Raw genomic sequence first — 23,970 nt, forward strand, 5'->3', positions numbered from 1 at the left:
TATTGAATTAATCATAAGACCGCCCTTAGCTCTGTTTGGAACAAAATGGCGGCTGGATTTGACTTTTGACCAAAAAATTGCAGCTGTTGAATGTTGAAAGTGCTGTAATTTCTCTTTCAAAGGCTTTAGGAACCTTCAATAATGCTTCCTCTTTAATACAAAGGATGAGCACAATTCATGGACATATTTCCTCATGGTGTCTCTTTGTTATTATATAATCAACAATTGCATTGCATCATAATCTCACCAACCTGCATACATAACCCATACGTTTAAAGTTGTAAAGGCTAAGGCATTGGTTGAAATAAAACCTATTTATTGCATTTTCTCTAAAGCAACGCAAGCCCCAAACAGCATTTATGTATCAACCGCCTTGAATGAAGAGCTAGCTTGTTATAGTAGCACAAATGCAACTATATACCAACACAACAATGAATTAACAATTCGCTATCCAAATGAATAATTGGAGAGTTTTTCCAAGAAGCCCTTGTGTGTAAATACCACAGAGAGTCTAGAAACAAGAGAATAATGTCACACGTTTTTATTTATTTCTGGGTTAATAAAAAGTAAATAAAGTATTGGCACCTTACATGATGCCATGTTTTCTTTCTCTCAACACGTTCCTTAACCATTAACCTTAACCATTATGACATTCCCCGAATCCTCTGCCAGAAGCACCATAGCGGCCATGCTTTGGATACTCAATTGCTCTATTCTGAGACCAACTTACAGGTGCCCTCCTTGCAGGAATTAATGGCATAGCGCGGGGAAATGGAAAAAGTCTCGCTCTTCCATGGTCCCCATGGGAGTTTGCAATGGAACGGATTTTCAATCAGGCCATCTTGAAATCTTAAAACGTTCTGCTGATCCCCCAGAGTACATTGTGTAACCTTCAGGACTTCCAAGACCTCCCACACTATACCATTGCACTGGCAGGTGGTTGTACCCGCAGAGAGAGAGAGAGAGAGAGAGAGAGAGAGAGAGAGAGAGAGAGAGAGAGAGAGAGAGAGAGAGAGAGACTAACCTGTCGCCATCTTGGGCCATCGTTAAGTTTAGCACATTAAGCCCCTCATCAAAGGAAAAACAACATTGCTTTTAAGTGGCAGGGCCAGCAGCATTTACGTCGTGTTCGTCGCGTTTTGCAGACACGTTGAAAGTGGGATAAAAGGCACAGCAGAGATCATAGCAAAGTGCTTCAGACGGATATCAAAAAACCCAGGCCACGAAGGGATTTCATGTGTATGTCTTAGTCGGTTACCCCTACGGCTGAGAGCGCACTCCTAATGTCACAAACTGATCAAAGTCAAATTTTTTCTCAGCCCTGGTGTGTGTGTGTTTGTGTTATTTTTCTATGTTCCCCACCTTCTTTCACTTGCAATTTACCTCATGGCACTGTCACTCTATTCTACCTATTCTATCTTTATCTCCTGCCCTTTCTCTCTCACACACATACAAACACACACTATAATAAACTAAAAATCGCACAGGTTTCATTGTTGGAGCATTACTATGTGTTATGCAAGTGCTGTGCTTTTCTAGCAGTAACTACATCCTGTGCTGATCCTTCTCCACTCCTCTGCCCTCCCGCAGGCCTCGGTCCTTCTGGCTCAGCCACTTCCAGTCCCTGCTCTACTGCTCGGAGAACAACCAGCTGGGCACCTTCTCTGAGGAGCTCCATAGCTGCACATGCCGCTATGAGCACAGCCCCTGTCAGCTGCCACCGCCCTGCGTCACCGGGGAGGGCCCCGCGTGCGCTGCCTGTGCCCCAGACAACCACACCCGCTGTGGGGGCTGCAATGCGGGCTTTGCCCTGGTGCAAGGGGCCTGCAGGCCGATGGTGGCCGACTCCACAGAGAACTACCTGGGCTTCGAGACAGACCTTCAGGACCTGGAGCTGCGCTACCTGCTGCAGAGGGCTGACCGCAGGCTAGAGGTGTTTGTTCGCTTTAGAGTGTTTTTAACCGTTTGTTAAAACCGTTTGAGTAAATGCAAGCATGGTTCGGAATGCATGAGTTTGCTGCCATCTAAAGGTAAAAAAAAAAGCCTATTGCTAAAGGATAAAAAAGACCCAAGGTGTCGTGCTGAGTATCTTGATGTTAATATGCATCACGAAAGCCGTCTGCGCTTCTCAACGCTGAACGATATGCAGCCCCAGAGATCAAGAAAGGGAAACCAAATCGATCCTCCACAGTGCCTCTCAAGTAAAAAAATATGATGATTTAATGTTGTTAATTATAACTCCTATCCAGAGTTTGTGACCAGAATGTAACTTATATTATTAGTATAGCACATTAGAATATTAGAAACTATAAGAGTATAGCCTTGTTGACGTAAGCATTGTTGTTTTGACCTTGAGTTGGCTTTAAACTCACATAGCCATGTGTCATTTTATGTCATTTTATGCTAATCTGGTTGTGGGGGTCCTTCGAACATCGAGAGACCCCTCCTCAGTTTTCCTCTTCTAACGGGCCAGTAGTCATTTATTACTTTGCATCACATTAGTTTTTAATGAAAGTGCATAACTCTTCCACAGAATGTTAATCTGAATATAAAAAAAGAAAAAACAAAACACCCGATCACTCAAGGTCATTTTGATGATGATTGAATATATTTTAATGTGTTGATAACGTTTGATTTGCATTTATGCGTGTGTGTGTGTGTGTGTGTGTGTGTGTGTGTGTGTGTGTGTGTGTGTGTGTGTGTGTGTGTGTGTGTGTGTGTGTGTGTGTGTGTGTGTGTGTGTGTGTGTGCGCGCGTGCATGTTCATGTGTGCTCATGTGTCTGTGTGTACATGTATCTCTGTGTGTGTATGCATGTCTGCATATTATTGGCAACAATTTGGCATATCATTTCGTTTTTGTGTACGTGTGTGTGTGTTTTCCGGTAGGTCCACGCCATCTTCATTAGCAACGACATGCGGCTCAACAGCTGGTTCGACCCCTCTTGGAGGAAGAGGATGCTGCTGACACTGAAGAGCAACAAGTATAAGACCAACATGGTGCACATGCTGTTGGGCGTGTCCCTGCAGATCTGCCTGACCAAGAACAGCACCCTGGAGCCCGCTCTCACACTCTACATCAACCCCTTCGGCGGGAGCCATTCGGAGAGCTGGTACATCCCGGTCAACGAGAACAGCTTCCCCGACTGGCAGTCCAACAAGCTGGACCTCCCCCTCGAGTGCTTCAACTGGACCCTGACACTGGGCAACAAATGGAAGACGTTCTTTGAGACAATCCACATCTACCTTCGGAGCAGGATTAAGACGCCGGGGAGCACCAATGACAGCGTCTATTACGAGCCTCTGGAAATGACGGATCCCGGCCACAACTTGGGCTACATGAAGATCAACAGCATCCAGGTGTTTGGCTACAGCATGCATTTTGACCCGGAGGCCATCCGGGATCTGATCCTGCAGCTGGACTACCCGTACACCCAGGGCTCCCAGGACACGGCCATGCTCCAGCTCCTGGAGTTAAGGGACCGGATAAACCGGCTTTCGCCTCCCGGACAACAGCAGTTGGATCTGTTTGCGTGTCTTCTCCGCCATCGGCTCAAACTCACGGCAAGTGAGGTTGTCCGCATACACGCCTCACTGCAAGCATTCAGCTCTCGGTTGCCTAACTCGCAGGATTACGAAACCACCAAACTTTGCAGCTAGCGGCTGCTATGGTGAAGCAAAAATGGGAAAACTGAATGTTGGAAATTCGGAATGGCCCATTGTGATGCAGCAACAAGGTTATGTTGGAGTCATAACCATGAACCATGGAGATAAATGTGGGTTTATTTTATTTTTTACCAAATTATGTTATAAACTGAAGGTGTGGGGTGGGTGGGAGGGGGATGGGAGTGGTAGTTATCAGCAGGGGAAGCAATGTTGTATTGGTTTGTCTTGCTTGGCGAAAACAAAGAAGAAATCACAACTTGTTACACAAGACCAGAGATTCTTACAAATGACAGTCACATGAAAGTTCAAATTATACTATATCATGTTGAATCATCCTGTTTCTATATGAGCCCCATTTATACCGTACATACTGAGGCCAAATGAATGGATGTTTTAAGCTAAACGATGGTACAGTATATTTGTTTGTAATTTTTATATGTTATTTTGCTTCAGTGACAGTGCACTTTCCATGAAGACCAGAATACAGTGGTGTTAGTCAAGATTTTGTAGATAAAATTGATATTAAAACATACTGTTATGACACACTCCAGCTGTGGAAAATGTTTCATCCTCATTGCATTTTGTTATCATTTAAAGGTGTCTAGAACCATGAAGGTATTAAATGTAACATTATCCCCTTTTACACAGCCTGTTCAAGATGGTTACATTATGTATAAAACATACAAACAAGGAAAGGGGTGGCATTGTTGTTCTGCCTTCAAGCCAGCAGACAAGGAATGGGGTGGCATTGTTGTTCTGCCTTCAAGCCGTCATCTGTGTAGCAATCTTGAACTGGTATTGCGGGACCGGGGTGTGATGACATAATGTTTGCAACCATCCACCGGGGGATTTATCCATGTCTGAAGAATAAACAGACTACCTAACGTCTCCGTATACGGTGTCTAAGGTCAATGCACCTTTCTGCCTTGAACTGCTCCATGGTTCTCTTCAATATCTCCTCCAACCTAGTTCTGATTGAACGAGGAACACATTGCTCGCAGAAATCAGCCATTTTAAGATTTAAGATTTTAAGAGTGTGCAGTGCTAGCATACGCATCTCAACACTCGCCATCAACCGCTATTATTATTTAGGAAGTAACGTTAATTCCTGATGCCAATATTTAACGCCGCACTAAACGCTGATACATTGTGTTACACTTCTCACCTTTGTTTCCGGCATTAAGCTAGCTTTGGCTGTGTGTTAAAAAGCAAAGGTAGCATAATGACAGATCATCTTTACAGCAATATTGTGAAGATCTCTGTGTAAAAGGGGCTATTGCCGCAAAGCGTTTAAAATATGTACTGCATTTCAAATACACAATATTGGAGAGAGTTGTCTCTGCCCTCTCCTCCTCCCCACACTCGGAGCTCACACGGGTTGTCAGGTAGAGGACACTGAACGAAAAAACAAGCGCAAGATGTGCCGGTCGATAAATTATATTTTGAGATGAGGCAATTATTCAATTTTAATAATGACAAGCGATGGCGAGTCATACACTTTAAGTTGATCAGCTAATGCATGAACAATTTATTTATTGTTTGCAAATTATAGAGCTGCTCACGTGGACTTTTTGTAAGACTGACAAACCTCAAAGCTCAAATTGGACAATTTGGCACCCATCTTGAAATCTTTCTTGGCTCTTAGCCGTCTCCATTTTTCAAAAGCAAGTGCAACTCAAAGATTTACTCGCATTTTAGCATGGCTTCTTTTCGAAAGAGGGCGAGGCTTTTTAGGTTGGGTATCTAGTACAGTATCATTGGATCCATTTTGGGTGCTTCCATGGCTGCAACACGCTGTGTTTTTGTGCCAATTTCTTTTCAATCTGGCAACCAAGGGTATCGAAATGGGCAGTGGGGGGAATGACGCAGGCCAAAGAAAAATACTTTCTGACCCGGAATGGAAAATTCAAAGGAGAACATTCTGGCTGTAGTATTGTTGTTAGTAGGCTAGTATTTAGATTGAGGATATTTCCTAATTTCGAATGACATATGGTAATTTTTATGATTAAGTACAGTACATATGTTACATATAGCTCTTTTAATTTATTGGTATTACATCCTATTAGTAGACAATTAGTAGTAGTAATTTATGTCTGCAATTAATAGAGAACCCTTCTCTGCTTAACTGCAATGCCAACCATTCCTCTTCAATGTGCCAGGCTATAATTTCATGGCATTTCTGGCATTCTTCTCTACAGATTATTTCATCAATCAAATGCAGCAAACTCTCCAGATTGACTTTTCACACTTCCAGGATTTTTTTGGAGCTACACCAACACCAGCAGTATTTGCAGTATCTGCTACAGGTTACCATAGAAACAACTTAACATGTATCACACAAGTTGCATCACATCCTGTGTTGCAGTGCAGTTTCTGCACATACCACCCAGCACCAAAGAAAGAATCACCTTGTCCAGAGAGCATCACTGTTTAATTTTATGTTGAATTAGGCTTTGTAAGACCAAATATTATCAAACATATTAGGCCTAATAATAAAAAAATACACATTCAAAAAATTTGATTCAAAAATATTTTAATAAAAAGGTATTTAGGTTTATTGATCCCTGGGTAGGTTAGATCCACTCAGTATAATGTTGAACAAAGAGTGATGCCTGGAGACGCTTCTGTGTTCCTCACAGTGCTGTCGCCGTCTCCTTACAGCTGATGCTCAGTTAAAGAACATGTTGATTCCTAGGAGCCACGACAGCACTGACAGCGGTGATCTCAGACATTTGTGAAGGTCAACAGTCATAACCTAAATTAGTCTGCCCCTCTCATTAAGAACACCTTGTGTCAATGGCTCCTTTTTACAGAGGGCCAAGAACAGATGTTTTTATTTGTTATGATTACTGAAGCGCTTTGCCAAAAAAGGCTAGGATAAATATAACAATTTCAGACAGGCAGTTGCAAATTTGACCATGTTAAGTTTGATCTGAGAGCAGCTGATGTTACGTGTTTTTGTGAAATGGATGATCTCATCTTTTCGCAAGAAAAAACAAACCTATTTGTAAAATCAATGTGAAAATCTGTGTCCTTTCCCAGGGATCAGAACAAGGAATAAACCATAATGACTGCACAGAGTATGTGAGCACACCTTCCGTCCAAACTTTTCCTCCAAGGAAGGCGAAAATACGGGCCAGTGGGGGTGAAACCTGAACACAGGAAAAGTGGACGAGTGCTGAAGTGATGTTTGTGTGTTTTTCAGGCTTCATGGGTTGGGGGTGGGGGTGAGGGAGGGGAGGGTGGGGGGGGGTTGTAACCGTCGCCCACCGATAAATCAATTGTCTGCTTTATTACTTTAGAGAACAAAGGTAGGTTCTGCAGCAGGGTCGATGGCGCCAGGGAGAGAAGCCCCGTAATAAGAAGATATAGGAGAAAATTCATCGGCATTTGGTTCCTCAGTCTCCCTCCCACGGCATCGCCATCCATTTATTACTGATGCGTTGGTTTCTGCCCGATGGGTTCCTGTCTGAGCACAAATCAATCGCAACTTTATTAGCCGCTATGATGCACTGTAAAAGAACATTAATCAGCACACCAGGTGAATGCCATTCATTAGGAAGGGTTTGGTGTATTGACCGTGGGTGTGCATTCTCACATTAGCAGTGAAGTTGAGAAGAGGAAGTGAATGAGGTTGTTCATGCTTTACTAGTTTCGATAAAATAGTTATGTGTACTTCACAGAACGTAAAACACCGCCGCAAAATAAAAATTATGCTCCCTGTGTGACTCTTTGGCACCATGTTCCAAATATTCAACCTTAATAAACCCACTTTAGTATATTGTAATCAAGCAATGCATCATTAAATAATTACTCAAAATTGATTGTTCGGTAAATGTAAAAGGCACTCAAATGTATTAAAAAAAAATATTGTCACAGTGTCTCAAGTGAGGGTGCAAATATATAGGAGCAACCTCCATGAACTCTTCTTCTATAATCCTTATTTCCCCTTTAATAAACCTTCCTAACACTCATTCAAATTGAATCATCTTGATTATTAAAAGGTGTGATTAATAAAAAAATATTGTCGAAAAAGGCAAATCACCTCTTAAAACAAACACAAAAAACAGAATAAAATATTTTAAAATAGGTCAGCAGTTCTGTGTTTCATCTAACGTCTTAATCCTTATCATGTTACGAGTTATAATTACACACATTTTTAATTTGCATTTATGAATAGGGTAAGGATATGATAAACACACTGTAGCTAGGTCTATCATAAGAAAGCACATTGATGTTTATAAGACCAAAACTACTAATGCACAATGCATAGAACAAAAGCCATCGTAAACCTGCTCTTTCAAACACCTCATTCATGATTCGTCATGACAGTTTACCTAAGGCGACATAGAACTGAACAAATGCTCTGTGTTTGCTGTAAGACAGGTGTTGGATAGGTTTAAAGAATCCCTATGACTAACAAATTATAATTTTCATTTAAATAAGAAATAACCTGTGTTAGCAATAAAAAGGGACCATCTTAATGTGTTATGCACCTGTGAGAAGCAATGTGTCTAGGAGACACTGTGGAAAGCATGCCTTTCTGAACCCAACTACGGGGTGAATAAAACAGCATGGCGTCTTTTTCGCAGAGGCGATGACAGTGTTTTGGACTGCTTATGCTTTAATTATGCAAATCATCTTCTAGGTTTTGTACAGACTGCCATTCTATATCCCCCTTGACTCCACAATTTTCTGCAACAAGCATTATAAGTAGAACAACATGCCTTTAAGAGCACAATTATGTATGTGTGTGTGTGTGCGCAAATAATATGCATGTGTGGGGCCACAAAGTTCAGTTCAAGGAAATCCTTTCATGAGTTACAAAGGCATAAGCACAAACACTGGTGTTCTAGTCCTATCTCCCCCCTCTGTCTTTTGCAAGCAGGGCACTGTCAGCCGAGCCCACATGCCTTCCCGGATCCGAAAATAAGTGGAGCACAGGGGCACTTGCAATCCATCTCAGGAGGCCACATCGCTATTAGCAAAACCAACACAAGGACAGCCAAAGAGACACAGTTGCATTTAGAGAGAGAGAGAGAGAGAGAGAGAGAGAGAGAGAGAGAGAGAGAGAGAGAGAGAGAGAGAGAGAGAGAGAGAGAGATGTTTTTTAAGAGTGGAGAATGCATTACCATGCATTAGTGGCAACATCCTCAGTTATTAACTGCATTGGGCATAGCCTTTGCATTCAACCCTTTTTCCTCAACAAAGCCGGTCGGGGTAAAAGCACTCAGGGGTCCCCTTGTAGCAGTGATACACTCGCTCTACATGCTACATCAACCCAACCAAACGAACAACATATTTATTCCATAGAGATGACAGACGACTTCAGGAGAATTGATGACAAAAGGGGCGGCACTTGAACAATAACCTTGACGCTAAAAAACTAAAAAACAAACTCCACTTAATGTCGGCCCACATACAGAATGTGATGAATGGGATAATGGTTTGCAAAGCTGTCATCGAACCGGTCCAGGGACAGTTTGGTGATCAGTTGATGGCCAGACAGCCACATGGACAGCCTAATCAGCCAAGGACTGCTGAGAGCCCTCTCATATCACAATATAAATTACCAAAGCATTGCTTTAAGGCTAACTCCTGCTATAGAGCTTCCCAATGATGTCCCTTGTTAGACACTTCCTTATTGTGACATGGACCAATCAGAGGAGCTGAACCACCGCCGGTATCAGAGAGGGTCTTTTAGAAATTGTCATCTTCTCAACCATAAGGCTATTTTATCTTTACTTATTTTATAAAAAAGTAACTTTGACTTGGATCGTCCTCTTTAATAAATGTTTACCCAATATTCCTACATCTCTATGCCAGAGACGGGATTATGTTTTTTTTTGTATAATCAATACATTATTAGATCACTAAGGGTGATAATTATTGAGGTGCTTGACCAAGAATGATTACCTATAGCGAGCTAGCACAAGCTGAATTAAATCCCAAACATGCTGCGAGAGGATGGTAATTATTCATCATATCTAGGCACAAATGAAATGCTTCTTTAAATCAAAGAACACATCAAACACTTTGCGCATAGGTTTTTGATTCCATTTTCATGCCAATTACACTGGATGTGTATCATAAAATATACATATATATATATGTATGAATATATATACTGTATATATGGCAACTGTGGTGCCATTTTATGTGCCGCAAAGGATCCTGAAAGGGTTCGGACCATCGCTAGTTGGACCTGTAGTGCCCTCCTGGGTCCTTTGCTGCATTGACATTATGTGGTCTTGATAAACACTGAATGGGGATTACACCTCGGCGATGCTCAGGTCGGTGAGAATCAACACAGAGGTGCTCATTGTTGTGGGTTAGGTCGTGTGTTGTCTGTTTGTTCTTTGGCAACTCACGGGGGCATGAGAGTTGCAAACTCCTTTGAACCTTGGCTCTCGTCTGCTCACTCCCGTTTGCCACAATATGTATAGGCCTACATCATGTATTTCTTGTTCGCTGCATCCTTGGAAAAAGGGGGCAATACAAATGTTATTGTTAATCGAAGATGATGATGATGTTGTGTATAATTATGAAGGTTGCTGTTGGATGTCAGAGGGGTCCTCATGTCAAGATAAGGATGTAATCTTTCACCTGAGCTCCACATTTGCTCCTTGTTCAACTTTGGACTCAGGGGGCATTGAAATCGATATCGTATTAAAAGAGGGAGGACATTATAATAGAATTGGATTATATTGTATCTTGATCTAGTTTATTTAATGCTTTCCTGTCAATACTGATCTATACCTACTATGAATATGTTATTTATACAATACAATACAATACAATACAACTTTATTAATCCCACTAGGGGCAATTAGTTTGAGCAGCTTGCATACAGACACAGTAACATACAAGCAACAAATACACATACACAACTACGGAGCATTTAGTAGTCGAATTGCAGAGGGGGTGAACGACTTGGAATGGCGGTTTGTTCTGCAAGCAGGTAAAGCGTAGCGACGCCCTGATGGCAACACAGAGAATTCACTTTTAAGAACATGACCAGAAGAAGCCAAAATACCTGCTGCTTTCTTAATGATTTGCCGATTGCAAAAAGAACTCAACTCCCTTTGTTAACTCCGGTGATCTTAGAACAGATGTTGACAATACTGTTCAGGCTGTTTCTGTCTTTTACTGTGAGGCTGTGATTACTATTTGTTTTGTAAACAATCCAATCAATCAATATTATTCATTCAAATATCCCTATTACATTTAAATGATATGTACCGGTTAGATGGCTAACATGATGACACTTTTCGCAGGAAAAGATTTCTTTATGCGCTCAAATCTACAAAATATCCAATTGAGTCCTATAAGAGTGTCAACTTCGAGAAAGTAGAATAGAAAAAAGACCTAATATTAACAATCCTCATGGTGACGCTTATGAATATAAGCACTTTTGTCAAAAGATCTGGTTAGATGACACGAGCACTTCAAATTCAAATTGTAGGCAGACTGGAGTGGTGGGAAGCGGTCATTAGCGGCATCTTCAACGGCACTTGAGACGGTTGCTGGAGTGTGGTTTCACATCCCTGGTGGTCAGCGAGGGACAAACAACCTTAATCAGCTCCTAATCAGACAGCATTTGTGCTGGTTCACCTCGGCAACACATTTATTTATTTATGTATTTCTATGTATTTTCCACATAAACTGCTCAAATGGTGTGTTTCAGGACGGATGTAAAACAATGTTTTTTTTTAATCTTCACATCAAAATGACTTAAGTCCTACATGAAGCTAAGGGAATAAACCCTTCTACATTCACACTCCATATGTTTTTCTCCGTTAAATCGATGCTAGAAATTAGAAGATAAAGTTGCATTGCATGTGATTTGGGCTTTACGAGAGGAGAATTTAGCACACAGAATTGAGATGATGTAAATGCTTGAAATGATGTAAAAGCTTATCTCTCAACATAACAACATTGTCTGTGTTAACACCGGTGCAAGTAGCACAAAACTAGAGCAAGAGGCGAGTCAGACCTGCATCAATCATAAAGATGTGTTTGAAAACGGAACACATGACTAACACAGGAATTACTCATGCTGGTTAAAGCGCAGAGTAATTATTTTAACACTTGATGAACACTTGAAACACAGCTTCCTGCTGTTGAATAACATATTTTTGCCCTTCTCCGCCCCTCTCTCCTCCTCTCATCTTAATCAATTATTTTGCTGCAGGAGCATGAAATTCCTTAAAATAATAAGGAGGTGGGGAAGCCTCGACTTTAATTAAGGAATGGTATAGTTGTAATCATTTTGATTCATAAACGAGAGCCAACAAAAGCTCATAAAAGCTCCTTTTAGAATAGAAAGGGATATATTATTGATTAAAGGGAAAGATTAGAATTTAATGACCCATGCATCCCAGCTTGAATAATCAATTTCAATTAATATCCATTTCACAGTACAGCTGCTTTGTAACAGTCCTCTGGCTTTGCTTTTTGGCAGGGTTCATTTTTCAATGAGGTGGGCTAGGGAATTGGGGGGGGGGGAGGGGGGAGATGCACCCTGTAGGCAGAATAAAGGGAGCCTGCCGGAATGAATCGCAAGCCTCTGATCTGCTGAGAAATCCCCCAACCCAACCCCCCCTCACCCCCCCAGGCTGCCCTTGGGCGCAATTATAACCACAGAAGCCAACCGCAATGCCCTACAGGTAGATTATGTGTCCCGTTGACCCCTGACTCAGAGCCCCCCCCGTCGCGAGGCCCTCAAACAGCCGCAGCATCACCTGTTACCTCGTGTGGTGCCTTTGTATTGGGGCCCCATATGCTCGGCCCAGTGGTCGCCTTTCATAGTCAAGCCCCAAGCAGCCAGAATGCGGTGTTCCAGGAGGGGACGTTTTTGTGTGAAGCTGGCCGAGAGAACCCAATGTTCCCTTCGCTCGGTGCTGAACGCGTGGCACAGCCATCCATCATCCCCCCTCTTATTAGCCGTGACCAGGGTGATGTGCCATCAACATATGTGTGTGTCAACTTGGTGAGGTGACAGCTTTGTATGTAATGAAATGAAGGTTCCCTATGTGTGTGTGTGTGTGCGTGTTTGTGTGTGTGTGCCGTTGGGCGTGCGTATGTGCGTCCGTGGTGTGTGTGTGTGTCGTGTGTATATGTGTGTGTGTGTGCGCGTGTGTGTGCATATGTGCGTCTGTGTTGTGTGTGTGTGTGTGTGTGTGCGTGTGTGCGTGCGTATGTGCGTCTGTGTTTTGTGTGTGTGTGTTTGTGAACACACTGGGAATAGGTGACCGTGTCCCTTGGGAGAACAGAGAAGGGACAGATTATTTGAAATCCAAACGGAACGGACGGGGTGATTTCTCAGCGAGAAAGGCCCACAGACACCTCAACAAGCCTGCCCTTATCAGGAAATAATAAGGTTATTCTCGAGCAGGAATTAGACCCAGAGACAGTCAGATCAGGAGAAAAGGTTTTGCAGAGATAGTGCTTATTAGAGTTAAGCAATTAGCATATATTACATGGCAGAGATGAATGCGGCCAAATCTTTTCTTCTAAAAAATAAGAGATTGAGAGGCGGTCCAATTAATGTCTCTTCATCACTTCCACCAATGTCTGCTGATCTACCTGACAAAGCATGTGATTAGTCATGACATTCAATCCAGTTCACACAATACCCCTTTAATTTGATATAATTTCTACATTCATAGGATCATTAGCATTGTATCATGTATCACTCTTTGTCACAGTTTTGTCTAAACTAAAAATACAAAAGATGGAAATAAACAATGATAATACAATAACTCACTTCTGTTATCCAAATCGAGAATCGGTTTAAAGTTATGAAATGTCTGAGCGGTGATTCTACGTCTTACTGAAGGAATAGCGTAATGTGAAAATTATATGATTTGCAAAATGTCACAGAAAATCCATCCCAAATGCATAATCTAAATACAAAAGATTTGATGTGATCAAGGAAAATAAAGTAAAACTTGAAACATGACACAACACAGAAACATAAGGTCAGCCCAAAAAACCGCTTGAGCCGAATAAACGGATCAAGAAATATCTAAACTGAACACTACCGCGAGAATGACCTGGAATGTTAAAGTTCTGCTGTAATAAGGTAGGCTACCACAGAGATAGACACACACAGACAAACGCACACACATAGACACACACCAACCCTCCTCACCTTTCCCTCTCCCGGGGCCAGACCAGCAGGCCCCGCCAGCATCGCAGACTTTCTCAAAGTCGATGATGCACATAACTTTTCAGTTTCTCGCAGCTCTCTGTGACTCAGACTTCTGACGGATCGGTCCGGTCTCACGTGGCTCCAGAGAGCTCGGCAGATCAGCTGCTGAGCACGGTATGCCACCGCGCCCGTCAGCGCCACTGCTGTTTGAGATGCGAGGCGGATAGGCCGCACCCATAATGTCAAGTGGCTTTGACGCCCGAGACAAATGATCCGTCCCCCTCTCTTTCTCCTCCCTCCCCCAAAACGTACAACGGCATTAGAAGGCCGAGGATTGACATGTGGCATCGGAGACACGAGACGCACCACAAACACACAGCATTCTGACATAGAGCCGCTGCCATTGTCTTCATCCTCATCATCATCATCATCATCATCATCATCATCTTCATCATCATCACCCCGTTCCCATTCACTGCCTCCAACAAGCCAGATCAGTCAGGGAGAGAGAGAGAGACGCTTTTATCGAGGCCTTCGGTCACTCTCCAAAAAAAAAAAAAAAACTACAAGCATTAATTAAGAGGCCATTATGTGCATAAATCCATCAGAAACAGGGCTATTACACACAACGGCGCCCCATTATTCCAGCCCGCATGGCGTTGTTTTTTTGTGGTGTGAAAGCGGGGCAGTGCTTTCTTTCTTGTGGGTTTATGTCGTGAGACGAGCCAGGCCATCTGCTCATAACGGTTTAGGAACGCATGCTGAATATTGATAAGGGTGTCAAGTCCTCTGTGCGGTGTGTGACAGCGTCAAGTTTCAACTTTAGATGGCCCCGCGAGAAAGTTTGATACGGCGTCGCTTGTGTCAAAGCTATCAATCCGACGCAAGCAGGTGAGCGGTATGGATCCCAGCATGAGTCCTCCCAAGGTGTTGGGTTGAGATGGGGGGATGGTGGAGAAATCACTTCCACTTTAGGAACTAGTATCCTGATAAAGATACATAACAGAATTAATTACGATAGAGACATTTAACATGTAGGTGCTGAAAGTGTTGACACTTTGGTGTCTACAGCTTCAACAGGTGGGATAACTCGAGAGTGAAAACTAGAAACTGAACTGCTGCCATTTCTGAATGTACAGTATGTTCACATATGACAGCAGGACATTCCACATTAAAAGTTCAATAAAGTTTAAGTTCATTTATAAATTCCAATATAAAATCAACCGAAGTCCTGAACTAACAACAATCAAAGACAACGGGGCCAATCATTTGAATAAATGAAGACAACGGCTAATCAGAGACTAGTTAAACAAATGCTACAGGGAACAGATGGGTTTCAGGCAAGTTATAAATGTGTCAACAGTGGGGGCACTTATGATGGGGAGGGGGAGCCTGTTCCAGAGTCTAGGGGCGGCTGTTGAAAACCACACTATGAGGATTCACAGTGCTCTTCTCCTGCATATTTTCTATTGGACTTAAAACTAATGAATGCGGTTGGGAAAACTGAAATCAAGTGTCATAAACAAGCAAGAAACAAGTAGCAAATCGTTTTTTAGGCAATGTAGTAATGGCGGGTTCTTTTACACTTTTTATGTAAAAATTCCAAAAATTGGTTATCCATTTTACTTATTATCCCTATAACTTCACGTCCTCTCATGGTGATTTTCTTGCCATTGGTCGGCACAGAATAAACTCAATGAGAGAGCACTATTCCCTGGGTCGATGTAGTCGTTGATGGATTGCTTTTATTCTGTAGACATTCTGTAACTTACCACATTCATTTAAACAAATGCAAAAAACATGCAGTGAGAAGCTACAAATTGCAGCTTTGAGGTTCCGGGTTTAAGGTTCTATCAATACAGCCTGGGCGCAGGGGGACACAGCGGGCTGTAATTGATTAAGTGGAGACATTGATATTGTTTCTAATACAAAGTGTTAAGGTAGAGCCTTAGCCGGCGATCTAGTCTCCGAAGGCCAATGGTAATTTAGAGTGATTATAGCGATGACACCTTCGCATATGGGCAGTCGAACGGGTCAGATTGCCTCACAACTAAATATAAGCCCAAAGGTTGTGTACAAGACACACGTAACTAATGGTGTTCCCTCCCACTACTGATGCCAGAGTCTTTGCGATCGAAGGAACGAAGGCACACACACACTCACACCCTATCCCCCACACACACTCCAACACACAAAATTCATCTTAAATCCCTCTAAGCCGTAATCGAATGAGCCCTTATTCACATTGAAGCCGGCTTTCTAGAACAGATGTAAACAAGAGGCAGAGGCAGAACCGCAAATGCAAGCCATTAAAAAAGCTTCCCACACAACCGTGTATACCCGCCAACACGCATCCAAACCCTGTACAGTCAGAGGTCGCACTTCTATGCCACGGAAACGAATAAACACATTTGAGACACTTTTTTCCACTTTTACTCCGTCACAATTATCTTGGTTGAAAAAGTTGGGAATGGGTGGAAGAGAAAACGGGCCACATGCTAAGTCTAAATTTAATGTCTGTACGCTTGCCGAATTGTGATTACTTTTGGAATTATTGAGCCAGTTGAAGCATGATTAAAGTTAATTGCTCCCCGGTGTGCCTTGAACAAGTGTGACAGATTGCATGGGTGGTAGGCCTACACGTCCACCTCTTTCCGCAGCATCCCACGAGCATGATGGAATACCTGGGTGACCACCGCCAACAGGGATTTTCCAGACGAAGGCTAATGTGAGAGCTATCCATCATGGTTTGATCCACTATACTTTTAAGAGCCACTCGCTGGAAATTATGATGGAGTGTCGAAACCTGACTCTTTGCTCTCTCTATATATCCGTCGGCAGCACACAATTGTTTGTTATGTTTATGGCCGTTTTGTGGCAAGCTTGTCTAAATATGTGAGCAAACAATGTGTGGGTGTGAGAGTGGGAGAGTGTGTGTGAGAGTGTGTATAAGAAATAGGGTGAGGGATAATCTCAGTATTGTGTGTGTGGACATGGTGTGGGTGTGCCTGTGTGTGCATTGGAATGCTTTCACATGCAATATATTTCTATGGTCAGGTTTAAGATTATCCGGTAGGTCTCACTTAACTTAACTTGCCTGATATAACAAGCTCTCACAGCTCCAAGTCCAATTATTGGGTCACCACCACAGTTAGCTGTTGATGTTCTAGCAAATCATAACACATTAATTGCAGGAACTGGAGAAAGAAGAAACAACAGAAGATGTCAAACAACTTTAAACTAAAGAAAGAACTTTTCAGGTGCACTAGGGCACGTGTAAATTACGTGAAGTTTCTTTCCTTTTTCCTTCAGCATTATACAACAGCAGGAATAATATATCCTGATACCTGTTGGCTAGACGTGCAGCTGAACCAAACCCTTACCAAAGCCAACATGACAGACAGTGGGATTGTTTTTAAGTCACTTGATATTTACATTTAGTAATTTAGCTTATATTAAAAGCTTTTAGCAAAAGCCTTCAAATATAGGCTGGGGACAATAGCATACAACCAATACAGCACAAGAAAGCTGTAAGACTCAGAAATCCATGCAGCCCCCTCACTCACGCACGCACGCACGCACGCACGCACGCACGCACGCACGCACGCACGCACGCACGCACGCACGCACGCACACACACACACACACACACACACACACACACACACACACACACACACACACACACACACACACACACACACACACACACACACACACACACACACACACACACACACACACACACTTTACTGCAAGAGTCTAGGCACAAATTGAACACCTCATTATGATTCTAGATGCATTCTTAAACATTCTTGCTACTTACTTACTTGATAACACTTTTATTTAATCATATGATTCAATAAAAGCCAATAATATGCGTAAAGCTAATGCTAGCTGGTTCATGGTTTTCACTTTACCAATGACACATAGGGACCGGATAATATAGGCAAATTGGTTCTTTATCCAAAGTATCACATACAACTAATTGCAAAGAAATATTAGGATAGAAGGTCCTAGGGGGAATTTAACCCGTAACCCTGTCATGCTGTTCCTACTAAACTACTGTTACGTATTTTAGGAACACAAGCTGTATTTCCCTCACTTAACCAATAGGGGGTAGGACCAAATATATAAGCCGTAAATACTACACATAGCCACAAGGGAAAGCAGTACATTACTGAAGGCTGCAATAGATACTTTAGCCACAGAGGGCAGCATCACAGACCAGGCGAGGAAAACCGAGGATTACGTCACACCGGTTCCTCTCCAAGTCTTCCGGTCCTCGCTGAGTCCATAAAGAAGACCACCTGGCCACAAACTTTAGAACTCTCCCGGCAGCGATTACCATACGTGGGTTTGTGGTTAGGATCAGCTAGGAGAACACTCTCGCACGTGCTAAGGCACATCTCCAATCTCTCTTTACTTCAGAGCATCAGTTTACCATACCGAAAATACTTTATACAAATAAAGTCTCGTTAAAGCTATTCCTTTGGATTCGACCCCTCTTTCCAAGAAAAACATTGCAATTTGGTGACCCGCGACGTTTGGAAGAAAGTCCCGTAAATCCCGGGGGGCGCGACGCTAAAACAACTTCAACAGGCCACACACGTCTGAGGTAAGTATAAATCATTGTTTTAAAGATTAAATCTGAAATAGGATTGGTTATAAGAACACTTAGGTGTAAGCTTGTTTTAGCCACCGTCCGATTGTGCTGCTGCAGAGGCCTAGCATAACAACACGTGTAGATCAACGGTTGCAAGGAACTGTGAAGACCCCCCCCCCCCCCCCCCATCCCTTTGTTTACCTGGGCGCTCCTGGCTGTTTGATAAGGCAATGGTAGCCTGCACAAAGGGACCCCCGGTGTGTTATGTCTGTCTGTCTCTGTCTCTGTGTCTGTCTGTACCACGTGGGAGACGTAGTACCTGTGTTTTTTTTTTGATTTATATGATGAATGTCTCGAAGTTAAGCCGAGATAAGGTAATCATAAGGTAATTGATGAATGTCTCGAAGTTAGGCCGAGACCATCTAAGGTAAATAGTGAAAGCGCCGAAGTTAAGCCGGGCCACTATAAGGTTTATTTATTACCGGCCACAAACTTCCAAACTCTTTACGGTGGGGTGAGGAAAGGTCAGGTTTTTAACGTTAATCTAGCTTAGTTGCATATTAAAACGGAGGCTTGGCCAAGGAGTTCAAATTGGATTGATTCCTCCCGGTTCATTTCAAATCTAATGTGCAATTTTGATTAGTATACAACGCAGCCGTAGAGTGTAACCACGGGGTGTTAAAGAGACGGCGCGTCTTCGTGACGTGGGTTTCCTTTGTCCAGACGTCCGCCATCTTGGGTCTTGCAGAGACCAAGAGCAGCGGGGAGCCCCCCCCCCCCCCCTCTCTCTCCCTCCTCTTCCCCCCCCACCCTCTCTCTCTCTCCCTCTCTCCTTCCCCCCTCTCTCTCTCTTCTCCCCCCCCCCCCCCCTCTCTCCCCTCCACCCCCCCCCCCCCCCCCCCCCCTTCCCTCTAGAAGATCCTATCGTGAAACCCCCCCCACTCCCTTTGTCCCAGTCTTCACAGGTCCAGTAGTCAGACCCCCCATCCCCCTGTCCACAGGTCCAGTCGTCGGATCCCCCCCTCCCCACCCTTTGTCCCTGCAAACATTCTCTTCCCCTACCCTTCCTTATTCATATTGCTTAAAGAAGATCGGGAACGGTGGGACGGGGGCTTCGATTTAACTAACAATAGAGAGGCCTCCCACCCTCACACCTAGCCATGTGTTGGAACCAGGATGTAAATTTAGCCTTTGCAACCTGTGTTTGTGTGCATTGATCTTAATATTCTCTCTCTCTCTCTTCAGGAAATAGCAGTATATGCAGTAACGAATGCCTAACACTCAGACATTATGTTTTTCAAGGTTGCTGGGCCCTTCTGTCTGTTTTCATGCGTTTTGTGTATCAAAACAGGAGTGCAATAGACACGGATTGTGTCATGCACAATGATATTAGAGAACCAGGATGGTTCAAATAGACACAGGGTTCAACTGCTAAAATAATATGTTTAATTAATAAATGATGCACATTGTTTTAACCGGTGCACAAGGCGGGAGTTAGCTCAACTGCTGTAGTTCAATTACAATAACATTTGTTTCAACCGATAACTTCTGAATTTTTCTTTTAGGTTCAGTTTTTGTTTTGTTTATAGAATATCACCATATATTTAATACCAAGATGTGCATAATTGTTGTAAGTTTGGATGACTCTTTATTCTACCTAGTTTAGACGGTTTTGATTGACCTAGCTCAAGATTCACCAGGTGTCAGACGTAGGATTGTGACACTTCCTGGGAGCCCCCGAGCCACACGTCGACTGCACAAGGTGTCAAGACGTAGGATTGTTGCACTCCGAGCCTCCGAGCCACGCGTTAATCGACTAATCGTTCCTGCAGAGTTCTGAGGTGGTAACGGTGGAGCTCAATGGGAGGCTCCGGGAGAGTACAATCGCGGGCTCACACGGGGAGTGGTGGCGGTGGGGCTCATGGGGAGGCCCCGGGAGAGTTGTCATTCGCGGGCTCACACGGGAGAAATCGGGTGGGTCAGTAAGTCAGAAGGTTGAATTAATGTATCGATTTGATGTTGACCAACAAAAAACTAGATAATTATAATAATAAATACTGTTCATGTAATGGTATAGTTAGGTCTGGGACCTGCGTAGCTAAAAAAACTGTTTTGGAAATAGTAATGAACGTGTCCGGGACATGTGTAGCTATAAAATAAGTAAAGATAAAACTGAGTTTTACTTTACTTCACTTTGCTAAGACATATTCACGTTTGATGTGGTATGCAGAAAGTGGCGAAATAGGATATTGTGCAGAGAATAAGGCGTATTCACGTTTGATGTGGTATGCGATGTACATAGGAGTGAATCAAAGTGTGGACAACATCAAATGCGAGCAATAGGTAGAATAAATGAAGATTAGATCATCCAATATGCATAGTTAGTGTAGGACAATCGGGTAGTATGATGAAGGTAACTGTTATTATGAAATACGGTTAACACAGAAGTGATATTGAACATGCAAATTTTAACATTGTTAATTCCCTTTTACATCTTTTTGGTTATAGCAACTTGGTTGAACTACGGTGTTGTTATCTTTGGTTGTCATTCAATGCACATGGCTGAAGCAATGCGCAAGGAGGGATGTAGTGTGAAATTAAACCAAAGTAGATACTGTAAAACAATTAAAATTAGAATTCATGGAAATATGTTTTTGAACAACTAACTGCTGTACATGAGTTTGTATTTCTGCAATAGAAGCAAAAAGTTCCAGAACCAGATGCAGACACACCCGGAGCCTACAAACTACCACCGCCGAGCAAGGACTAACAGTCACATGAGGAGATCAAATAACAGCAGGATTTGAATCGCACCGGATGGGTTGGTGGCCAGGGCACTGGTATGATTACAATCCCTCAGGTTAGAATTGGCAGAGAACTCCGGCATTAATGACCCTTTCACAGGATGGATGGAGAATATGTCTGGGAGGTGGAAAGGCAGAATCCAGTAAGTGCCCGTCGCGGGAATAAATGCAGAGACCGTGTTAATTGTCACCGGCTGCCGTTGTATTCCCTGCGCACGAGGGCTACTGCATCTGCTGATCACCACAGCAGTGGGCGCTACAGAAGTGCCAAGTGCCATTCAGGCTTACATTACCTGAGGGGCCCGACCCTATCCAGCTGCAATATGTAGAATAGTCAACACCTATACTATTCTAGTAGAATCGACTGTATTTAAGATAATCAATATCCCGGATTTACTTGAATAACACATTTTAAAACAACCATACCAGACTATGTTTATTATTCGGTAGTATTGCTTGGTTGCGAGTGCAACCCGTTATTTCTGAATCGCTGCATTGATAATGGTACTGTTGATCTTTGAGACGGTTGTTTACAGGCCACCTGTTGCTGACACGACGACGACGGAGAACCTGTTTGGAGGCTCCCATGATGTAGGAGTAACCTCTCTGAGTTGAGCCCTTGACAAGGAGGGACGAGTCTTGGGTTCATGAACTACAGGCCCGACGGCGACAGAATCCATGCCCAAACCACCCACATGCAACAGCGAACCAATGCACGAAGATCTCCTGAACCACCCGAATCCATGCTAGGCTATCAACAATCTTGAATTTTTAAAATTGTGTTATGACCACCAATTTTTACGTTACTTTTACACCTGTTGAATATTTTATGACCTTGTTGCACATAACCAAAAAGTATTAGCTCAGGATTTCTATGGATAGTTTTGTTTGTGTGCTGTTTGGCCATGTGATTGTATGTTAACAAGATTTGTGTTCATTGTTGTATTGTTAAATAATGACCTGTATTTCCAATAAGACCCACAACGTGAATGCCGTCTCAGTATTATGGGGACGCGTAGTGGTTTTTCCCCTCTCTTCAAGAGGTCTTTCCGCGACGGTTGATGGTGTTGATGATTGATCCTACTTTGACTATGTTTTCGGTGTGGTAAATGGTGTTTATGATTTAAAATATTATTGTATGGTCATCTAAGATGACCAAGGAGGGACTGTTACGTATTTTAAGAATCTAAGCTACCCACACATAGACCCAATGATGCAGGACCAAACATATAAGCTGCGTTACCCTCACATAGCCACAAGGGGAGCATGACGTTATTGAAGGCTGCTCCCTCTTCACCTTTAATTAAGTGAAGAAGCCGAAGCCATAACGTCACCCCGGCCACGCCCACTGCATAGGCCACACCCACTTGACGTCCTGTACGGAGGACGTCGAGTGAACGCCAGAGAGAGATTTTCAGCGACACCCGCGAAGGGTCACGGGCCTCTGCCCGTGGCCCATAGAATCCCAGAGATCAATAGGTAGACGGCGCAGCAAGCCACCCGGGCCTTAGCCCGGGGGGCTTGAAGTAGATCACGGTATTTTCCTCTCACTCGCGTTAGAAACAATTCCCTCCGTATAGCTTCACTTACCATGCCGAAACATGCCGACGACTTTATAATAAATGAAGTGAGTTAAAGCAACCCGGGATTGGACAACTTTCTTCGAGAATATGCAACAATTATGGAGAATATGTTTGGGAGGTGGAAAAGCATGATCCAGTAAGTGCCCGTCGCGGGAATAAATGCAGAGACCGTGTTAATTGTCACCGGCTGCCGTTGTATTCCCTGCGCACGAGGGCTACTGCATCTGCTGATCCCCACAGCAGTGGGCGCTACAGAAGCGCCAAGTGCCATTCAGGCTTACATGGGGATCAGATATGATCCGATGAAAGTGAATGATACATCACCTGAGGGGCCCGACCATATCCAGCTGTAATATGTAGAATAGTCAACACCTATACTATTCTAGTAGAAGCGCCTGTATATAAGATAATCAATATCCCGGATTTACTTGAATAACACATTTCCAACAACCATACCAGGCTGTTTGTTATTGTATAGTGTTGCGAATGCAACCCGTTATTTCTGAATCGCTGCATTGATAATGGTACTGTTGATCTTCCTTGAGACGATTGTTTTACAGGCCACCTGTTGCTGACACGACGACGGAGAACCTGTGGGGAGGCTCCCATAGTGTAGGAGTAACCTCTCTGAGATGAGCCCTTGACAAGGAGGGACGAGTCTTGGGTTCATGAATTACAGACCCGACGGCGACAGAAAAAACAATGACTACAGTAATAACATCGCCCAAAACCACCCACAGGAACCGGCACACCAATACACGAAGATCACCTGAACCCCCCAAATCCATGTTAGCTTATCAATCCTTTTGAAATTTTAAAAATTGTATTATGACCACCAATTTTTACGTTACTTTTGCACCTGTTGAATATTTTATGACCTTGTAGCACATGACCAAAAGTATTACCTCAGGATTTCTATTGATAGTTTTGTTTGTGTGCTGTTTGGCCATGTGATTGTATGATAACAAGATTCATGTTCATTGTTGTATTGTTAAATAATGACCTGTATTTTCAACAAGACCCACAACGTGAATGCCGTCTCTATTATGGGGACGCGTAGTGGTTTTTCCCCTCTCTTCAAGAGGTCTTTCCGCGACGGTTGATGGTGTTGATGATAGATTCTACTTTGACTATGTTTTCGGTGTGGTAAATGGTGT

The 23,970-nt window shown here is 43.1% G+C and overlaps 1 protein-coding gene across 1 annotated transcript in view; it reads left to right on the forward strand.

The window, feature by feature from the left end:
* The window catches only part of LOC115556180 (BMP/retinoic acid-inducible neural-specific protein 3), a 55,298-nt gene extending 51,481 nt beyond the window's left edge, over positions 1 to 3,817 (forward strand). The window contains exons 8-9 of the mRNA XM_030373334.1: positions 1,591 to 1,933; positions 2,888 to 3,817. Of these exons, the coding sequence (XP_030229194.1) occupies positions 1,591 to 1,933; positions 2,888 to 3,658 (1,114 nt within the window). The 3' untranslated portion in view covers positions 3,659 to 3,817. The remainder of the gene's footprint in view (positions 1 to 1,590; positions 1,934 to 2,887) is intronic.
* The last annotated feature ends 20,153 nt before the right edge of the window (positions 3,818 to 23,970 follow it).

Source organism: Gadus morhua, chromosome 12 (assembly GCF_902167405.1).
Source record: "Gadus morhua chromosome 12, gadMor3.0, whole genome shotgun sequence".
Classification (NCBI taxonomy): Eukaryota; Metazoa; Chordata; class Actinopteri; order Gadiformes; family Gadidae; genus Gadus; species Gadus morhua.